This window comes from Frankliniella occidentalis, unplaced genomic scaffold (genome assembly GCF_000697945.3).
Source record: "Frankliniella occidentalis isolate FOCC.00 unplaced genomic scaffold, Focc_3.1 Scaffold7, whole genome shotgun sequence".
Lineage (NCBI taxonomy): Eukaryota > Metazoa > Arthropoda > Insecta > Thysanoptera > Thripidae > Frankliniella > Frankliniella occidentalis.
The window spans coordinates 1,645,127-1,653,508 of record NW_026267137.1 but is presented as its reverse complement, the minus strand read 5'-3'; the positions used below and the strand labels follow the sequence as shown (position 1 = coordinate 1,653,508).

The following is an 8,382-nucleotide window of genomic DNA, read 5'->3' as shown; positions in this document are numbered from 1 at the left end:
CCTCGGCCAGGCCCAGGCCGGGCCCGACCGGAGACAAGGCTGACGGCGGCGGCCCGGAGTGCAGTTCAGAGTGCAGTTCGTCACTGGCGAGGATTAGACCAATTGTTGCCAATAGTAACACATTTATTGGGGGGCCCCCCCGAGACCTCCCCGAGCGGTTCGCACGGGCAGCGTCTCAAGCAGTAGGCACTCGACTGTACTGAAGGAGTGGTTGCAGGGCCGGCCGTATGGCGATGTCTGATACGAGTCGAGGATTCCAGCTGTCGCCACCTGGCGCGCTACTGTCGGCGCGGTACATTTGAAACTTGGGGATGCCCAGACTGCCGAGACTTGACTTCTAACAACCCCTGAACATGTTTTGAGTCATAATTTTGGTGCAACAAGGGTAAATAGTGGAGGTGGGAGGGGTAATAGGAGGTTCAACGGCAACACTGCCATTGCTTTAAGCTGCCAAGCAGGCTGCAGCTTGCTCGCTCGCCCCGGCTGCCCACTTCCCGGTACCCTCTCTCTTCCGCGCACCATACATATGGATTAAAATCTAAAAATTGGAATGTAAAATCATTTTTTGGTATTTTTTTTCTTTTCAGAGTTTATAATTGCCTTTTAAAATGTAGCCTAAGGTGTTTATTCCAACATACCAAAGGTCTGGGATGAGATCTCTTAAGAGAATGGAAAACGTTACTGAAAGCGAATAAATTTGGTTTAAAGATGTCTGATGGAAATAAAGAAATTTCCTTCAATTGTCCCTCTCTTTATTCATTATTACAGTTCTGATAAAATGTTTTCTTCTTGTTTTCTTCCAAAGGATTTATAATGGCCAAACCCACAACAGTTTGGATAAATTTAAGATTCTTTTAGTAATGTGGGTAATGTTTACAACATAAATTATTACTACAAAGAATGACTTTTTAATATTGCCTCCTGAAAGAATACTTCATATTTCTGAGCTGTACTGGTTCAGAAACACTCTCTGTGTCTTAAACCTTCATAGAGTTTGAAATATATGAACATTTTTTTTCAGCCCTTGCCTATGTTAAGAGTTTTATAACATTCCTTTAAAGTAAACCCTGAGGTGTGTACGTAAACATATCTAGAGACTGGAATGAGATCTTTCAAAAGAATGGAGACGTTACAGAAAGCGAAGAAATTTGGTTAAAAGATATTGTAAATCTAATGGAAATTTAAGGATTATCATACAACTGATGCCCTTCTCTGCATTCTAGAATATTGTTTTCATGAAAATTTTTATCCTTGAACTTCTTTATTTAAGAGGCCTTTTAATTTTAGAGTCCCATTAAGAAGTACAAGTACAAAGTACAAACTTGGAGTTGTATTCGCCTCAACTAAAGTGGTTGCAGTGAATGGGTTTAAGTTTGAAGATTTCCAACTGACAGAATTCAAATCACTTGCGGATGGCTGAGCATTAGTCTAAAGAATATTTAAGACAGGAAATCAGTACAAAAAATATAGCACACATTTTAGAAATAATAACAATAACATAAATCGTCAAGTAGGCACTCACAAGTTTGATGGGTGGAGGGGCATTTTCTTTTTTCCCTTGGCCTTTCCGCTGGCTGTTGCGTACGAATCTTTTCCGCCTCGGTTTCTTAGGCATGATGCTTAAGTATTAAAAGGCCAAATAAAATTGGGAGCAGAGTGAAAAATAAATAACAGCAGGCCCGCAAAGTCGCTTTAGGTTAGGCACGTCCGCGGCCAAGAAAATAAGGCCAAATAGCAACCAAATCAAAGGTCTGTGATTGATAAATATGCACACCAGTTAAACTTCAAGGTTTGAAAGGAACAAATAGTGTGGTTTAAGAACAAGACAAGAACCCTTACGGATATAAATGTTCGAATGAAAATCTGTTCCCAACCGGCTCCCGGGCCTGCTCCGTATTTCTCGCGAAGGCTCAAGATGGTGGAGCCCTTCGCCAGGGAAACCGTACCACCAGCGCCACCAGTGGCAGAAAGTGGCAACCTAGACTCTTATCAGACATCGACATACGCGAGGGTGCTTTTTTAATCATTAATATATTTTTAACGCAAACATAAACGGTTGAATTGTTGTTCTATCTTGTCTTCTTCAACCTTTCTTAGTTTGTCGGAAAAGGTTTTACTTTGATCAGGGCTATCATCTTTAAACTCTGTGGCCTTCTCAGGCACCGTGTATCTGGCCCCCGTCGCAGTAACCTCTCCTTCACTAATCCTCGCTAGCTTCCACCAGCTTCCACCTTCCAAGTTCCAAGGCCACCCCTCTCCTCTCTTTCCCTCCCCCTCTCTCCACCTCTCACCCAAACACTATCATATCGCGTCGTGTGTACCGTGTGTACATCTACATCCACACAACCTCAACAGAAAAACATAACAGAACAGAGAACAACAGGGGGAGGAAATCCCTAGAGCATCGCGCATTTCAGCCATGGAGGAATAGTGTGTGGGCCAGTGTATTGGCTGATTTTGTTAACAACTTCTTCTCTCCCAGTGAGTCCGAAATGAGTCCAGTAAGTTTTGGTGCCACAGCTAGCAGTTTTTGGTGTACAGTTCTTATGGATTCATCATTTGAACACCCTCCTATTTGCATTCTTTGCTATGATAGGGCTCACAACCTTGTCAGCAGAACCTACTGGCTAAACTTCTATAGCCATGTAAATTTTAGTTAATTGCATGCCTATTGCTTATTCAATTCCTATCTGTCCTAAATATATAATGGACAGGCTAGATTTATTTTGCGGCTGTTTTTCTTTTACTAGAAATTGCATTCTTTGTCTTCGTTGTTTTTCCTAATATTCTTGATACATATAATGTGGCTCCATATGTTTCAGGTATAACATGATGTCGACAATAATGGCTGTTTCGGGTGGTCCTCAGACAGGGGGCAGTAGTGGTTCTCCTGTTAAAGAGAGAGAACAGTTGATGGCAGATCTACATGATGCTGTTAAAAAATGCCAAGTCCGATTTGGTGGCAGAGCTGAGCTAGCTACTGAATCAGATCCTCACGTTGCAACATTATGTTGTCGCTTAGAAGCTGCACTCTCCCATGGACTGCGAGCCAAACCATTGAACAAATCTAGCTCTACTCTCAAGTAAGAACTTCAAAACTAAACAAAGAAACTCTTTTAATGTTCCAAATCCTATTGTATCATTTTGAAAAATTAATTATATAAACTGTTTTAGGCAAATGACAGAGATTGTATCAACAAGCTTAATGCTAAGTAGATCTGATGGAACAAACCATTTATCATTTTGGCATTATGTAGCTGAACACCTTACAAAACATGAATATGAACGATATCTTCTTCTAAAACAGGTTTTCTTTGCTATTTGCTATGTTTATAAGACAACAACAGTCCATAAATTTACAACTTTTCTTAAAGTGCCATTTATTTTCAGGTATGGACAGACACAGGAAGGGGCCGAGCTTGGCTGAGGTCATCTTTAAATGAACATTCGTTAGAGCGATATCTACACTGCTTGCTTGCAAGTCCTCAACAAATTACGCAGTATTATGAAGAGTGGGCATTATTGTTAGATCAAGAACTTTCAAGCAATTTACCAATAATGGCCAGAGGTAAAGTGGAAAAACAGCAGAGGGTTCCTAAATATGTTTGTAAATGACACACATGAGATTAAAATTACTAATTCTACCTTTACATTTTTGGAAATTTATATAGGATTGGGACCCATTTTGTTTGCAATCAGTATTGATAAAATTGAATTAAATCAATGGGGTAAGGGTACAAATAGTGGTAGTCTATCCTCTGGGGATCTATCTCTGTCAAGATCTGAACCCATAATAATTGCAGATGCTCAAACAGGTATGCTGAACTTTCAAAATATAAATATCACAAAATACTGTGCTCTGTTGGAAATTGTGAGTGGTAACCGTTTGTCCCTTCATTTCTTTTTCCTGGTGGTAATTGTGATTGTTCTCTCTTTCTTATAGACAATAGTAGTTCTGGAAGTGGAAGTATGGGAAGCAGTGGGACACGGAAGAAAAATGACAGTCGTCGAAGGAGGAAAGGCCCTGTCAATATTATCTCTTTTGATGGTGATGATGTTCCAATAAGCATTCGAGGAGCTTCTCGGCCATTTGATGTCAGCAGTGCTCCCCCAACCTGCCTTAGCTCACCTGTTGCAATTCCTGTAATGTTAAATGATCAAAGAAATACTAACTCATCTCTAGATAATGCAGCTGCTACAAAATCCATGGAGGTAAAAGTCATTTTTAACAATGTAACTACATATCCTATTATTTAATCTCAATGACTCAACTAAGTACTTGCATTAAATTATCTATCTTACAGAAGACACATCCTGAAAAATCATGTGTACAAGAAGAACCGACTAAGGATCAGAGCAATTTAGGAGATTCAATTTCAGTCCCTGTTTCAAGTTCTTGCCCTCCCATTGTTACTGTAGAAATACAGGCATCAGATGATGAAGGTTGTGCTGACAGTACAATGAAAGCCAAGTCAGGGCACCAATCAAGGTAAAATTTATTAGACTAATTATTATTTATTTGACACTTTCAAACTGACAGTATCCTTCCTTTTTGTTTATGCTGACCACTTTTTATTATGTTACAGGATTACCCAAATGCAGACATTGACTCCTGTTAACAATTTAAGTGTTGGAGAACTTATACCAGTTTCAGTGAATGAAGAAGCGCATTCAGAAGAGGATTCCCTCTCTGTACCAAGCTACTCAGAGGTTTGACCAATAAAATCAAAGAATATTTACATTGTTATGCTTTTGCATTGTTTTCCTTACTGCTTTATCTCTTGTAATTTAAGGATACGGACTGTGCTGCAGCAGCTCTTATTGCCACTCAAAAGTTGTTGCAGAGCACAACTTTGGATTACAATCCCCCAGAGCAGCCATCAAGTAGTGCTCGTACAAAAAGCAAAGTAGAATTACCTGCTCATGTCAATGGTTTGTCATACATACCGAAATTTTAAAATTTTGAGTCTGCCACAACTTTGACATTTTATTCTCTTCTCCCCCTAGGTGAAGTTCGTGATGCACTTCTTGCTGTATTGACAAGAAAAGAGGAACTGCAAAAAGAAAATCGGCAACTTAAAAAAGCTCTAGAGGAAAGTCAAGAAAAGATAAATACATTGCAAGCAGAGATTGCAGAAGCATCGAGGGTTCATTCCGAAAAAAATGAGCGAGTGGAAAGTCGTTTACATGCATTAAATAGGTAGGTCCTTAGAAGTAGCACACTTTTCATATACTTTTCAAATTAGATTTCAATTAGGTTTCATCTAACATGTTTCCAGAGAAAATGAATTACTAAAACATCAGCTCAGAAAATATGTTGGAGCTGTTCAAATGTTGAGGAGGGATGGAGCCCAGGCTCATGAGATGTTGAGTCAATTAGCTGGAGGCCAATTAGTTGGGGATCCTCCTGATTACCACACTGAAGCTCGAGAATATGAAAAAAAATTAATTCAGGTAAACATAAGTAGTTCTTCTGGGCATTAGTCAGGAACATATAAGTTTTGAAATACTCATCTTTGCTCTACCTGTACTTATTTTTATAGGTTGCTGAAATGCATGGTGAGTTGATGGAGTTCAATGAAAGGTTGCACCGTGCTCTGCAGACCAAAGAGAGTATGTTGCGAAGACTCCGTGATGAACTTGTTGATTTACGTGGTCCATTGCCTGATGAACCAGCAACATCGGATGATGATGCGCATAGTGTGACAAGTGACTATGATGGAGGTTCTATATGTACTGCAGCTCGTGCTTTAGTTAATATATGGGTGCCATCAGCATTCTTGACCGGGGGCTCTTCAGATGTACATCATGTCTACCAGGTTCATTATTACTTCAAAGTTTTGACAGGTTTTCTTTTCTCTTTTTCTGTAATCTACTGATCTAAGTAAGATTTTTGTGTGTATTTGCAGGTTTTCATACGTATTAGAGATGATGAGTGGAATATTTATCGACGCTATGCTCAGTTTTACTCCCTTCATAAAGATCTGAAAAAACAAGATGCAGTTGTTGGAACTTTTGATTTTCCGCCAAAAAAAGCTTTGGGAAATAAGGTATTTTTTCCCCTCTTTCTGTTTTTCAACTTGATAAACAGGTCACCTTTTTACAATATTACATTCTATGTTCTTATCTATATTCCCTTTAAATTATACAGGACGCTCGTTTTGTAGAGGAACGTCGAAAAAGATTGCAACATTATCTTAGATGTGTAATGAATCATTTAATTCAGACTAATTCTGAGCTGGCGTCTGCTCCTGATAAAGAGCTTCTGGTGCACATGATTCCATTTTTTGGGTTAGTGCACTGCTATTACTACATAGCATTTAAGTGTTGTGTTTTGGTAGCTCTAGTTTTCTTCATTTCTACTTATTAATGTGTTCTTTTACAGGGAAATGGGAAGTGGAAATGATGATAGAACGCGCAGGAAACGTGCAAGCTCTCGCAACCCATTCACAAGGCTCACAAGGATTAATCCTGACACACAGGCTGGTAGTTCGACTCCTCAGTACACTGGCCTGTGACACCAGCATTTGTTCAATTAGTATTGCTCAAGGACCATATTCCGTCCCACACATCTTCTTTGCTAAAGAAAATATAACGGGCCATTATCAGTAAAGTTACAACTTTGGTTCAACTGAGGGAATGTGTAGTATTCTAAAAGAACAAATACTGTAGATATTTTTCTTCTTACTGATTTCATGCATGAAATGTTGAGTTGAGGTTGGTCTTGGCCCTTAATTTGGTTTTATGTTGTTCAGTGATGCCCAGAAAGGTTGGTGAAGTTTTTCTTTATTTTTTCTTTTCTATCTTTCATGGTTTGCAGTAGACCATGACCAATAACCAGGAAGGAAAGATATTGTTGAAAATTGTAGGAACCACTATTTTTTTCAGTATAAACAACTGTTTTCTGAAGAGTGTTGAGCTGGGGTTTCACCTTAAATACTCACTCATAATTGATTGAAAATAGGCCGTGCTTTTTGGGGGGGTTCTTTTGGTCAATTGTGCTACAGTTTGTGGTGTGCCTTGTGATAGAAAGTGCCAATTCCAAACGTAAATGTTGTATCTTTAGTCATGTCACGTTTCTCCTGAAAGCTATAAACTATTGTGTTCATGATTTGTTCATGTATTAAATAGTAGCAATTATTTTATTACTGTGCAGGCTTTACCCTGTAAACTCATTTTTGCTGTTGTTATTGTTATTGTTGTTGTTGTTACTTATTGTGAATACCTCCCCATGGTTTTGAAAATCTCTCTGTTTTAAAATATTAAGTTTGCTGTACATGTGTTTGTGCATGTGTGTGTGTGTGTGTTATGTGTGAGTTAGTGTTAATGTAAATGTTCTGAATTATTGTGGAAGTAGTTTATTAATTTCACTTTTGTATGAAATACTCTGTAAGTCAATTTAGAAGTCATGTATTGTGAAGGACTTATACCAAGTTTTTGATGGAGAATTTTTAGTTTAAGTATTATCTTGTGATTTTATGGTTTCTGAAATTGCTCTAGTTCAAAAATTAAGTTAGAAGATACTTCAAAAACATTCAATGATTTTTCTGCCTAATCTCAAATCTTATATTTCAACCAAATCATTTTCCATGTGATCTTTATTTTTATAATTTTAATTACCCTCTAAAATTATTTGTGTTTTGTAGTAAGTCACACCCCCTTCACATTATTGTTTTAGTGAAATTACACTGAGTTATATTCTAGACCATTAATATGTACTAATGCTCCTGTTTGCATTATAAATTGCCTTGTTGGCTCACAATGCATTCCAAAGATAACAATATGTACTAAATGTAAGTGCCAATGTGAATGAATTAATTTTATTCCATCAGACCTCTCATTTCAGCTACCCCATGCTAATTAGGTGATGAATCCAAGGGTTACTTTTGTGATATGTTAAATTAAGAATGTTTGAATGTATGCAAACTGCGCTAAAACAGTTTTTAAAAATGCATGAATATAATGAAACTTATGACTCAGATGGCACGGAGTAAAATTTCTAGTTATTATCTTTGCTTTTACTGTACCACTTTTGTTTTTTGGAAGCAGCTGGATGTTGTGAATCAGTTCTCAATAAACAAAATAAATAAATTATCCAGGAATTAAAAAAATTATGAGGCTACCTGTCTCCCTGTACTGCACGAAGGTTGGGGGGATCAGTCATTCCGTCATTCCGGTCATTCCTATCGAAAATGGTCGTGCATCCATGACCATGACGTCACTGTGAATGTGAAGGGAATGTTGCCTCATTCGACAGCACATCCAATAGAGGGCGCCAGAGTCTTGAAAACGCGGCAAATTTACTTGGAGATGCTTGCGGAGATATCTCACATTTAGGTTCAGACGTAACATGCTCTTTGGCACTTCCCCCATCGATACAAG

The 8,382-nt window shown here is 38.3% G+C and overlaps 1 protein-coding gene across 2 annotated transcripts; it reads left to right on the top strand.

Annotated features, from left to right (window-relative positions):
* The first annotated feature begins 2,272 nt into the window (after positions 1-2,272).
* On the top strand, positions 2,273-8,094 carry LOC113209380 (sorting nexin-29). 2 transcript variants are annotated; one of them, XM_026426864.2, is made up of 15 exons: positions 2,273-2,481; positions 2,823-3,083; positions 3,175-3,307; positions 3,391-3,568; positions 3,672-3,815; positions 3,944-4,212; positions 4,305-4,489; positions 4,587-4,710; positions 4,794-4,932; positions 5,008-5,200; positions 5,280-5,454; positions 5,544-5,819; positions 5,910-6,050; positions 6,152-6,291; positions 6,386-8,094. In XM_026426864.2, the coding sequence occupies exons 2-15, from the start codon at positions 2,830-2,832 to the stop codon at positions 6,516-6,518; spliced, it is 2,484 nt and encodes an 827-aa protein (XP_026282649.1). In that variant the 5' UTR covers positions 2,273-2,481; positions 2,823-2,829; the 3' UTR covers positions 6,519-8,094. The 2 variants fall into 2 exon arrangements, with proteins under 2 accessions (XP_026282649.1, XP_026282640.1); XM_026426855.2 differs by having other exon boundaries at positions 2,273-2,501.
* The last annotated feature ends 288 nt before the right edge of the window (positions 8,095-8,382 follow it).

Excerpts from the sequence above, each read along its gene's own strand:
- LOC113209380 (XM_026426864.2), top strand. The coding sequence starts at position 2,830 with ATGATGTCGACAATAATGGCTGTTTCGGGTGGTCCTCAGACAGGGGGC. Across the intron at positions 4,711-4,793 it reads CTGTACCAAGCTACTCAGAG|GATACGGACTGTGCTGCAGC; the intron begins GTTTGACCAATA and ends TTGTAATTTAAG. Across the intron at positions 5,455-5,543 it reads ATGAAAAAAAATTAATTCAG|GTTGCTGAAATGCATGGTGA; the intron begins GTAAACATAAGT and ends TTATTTTTATAG.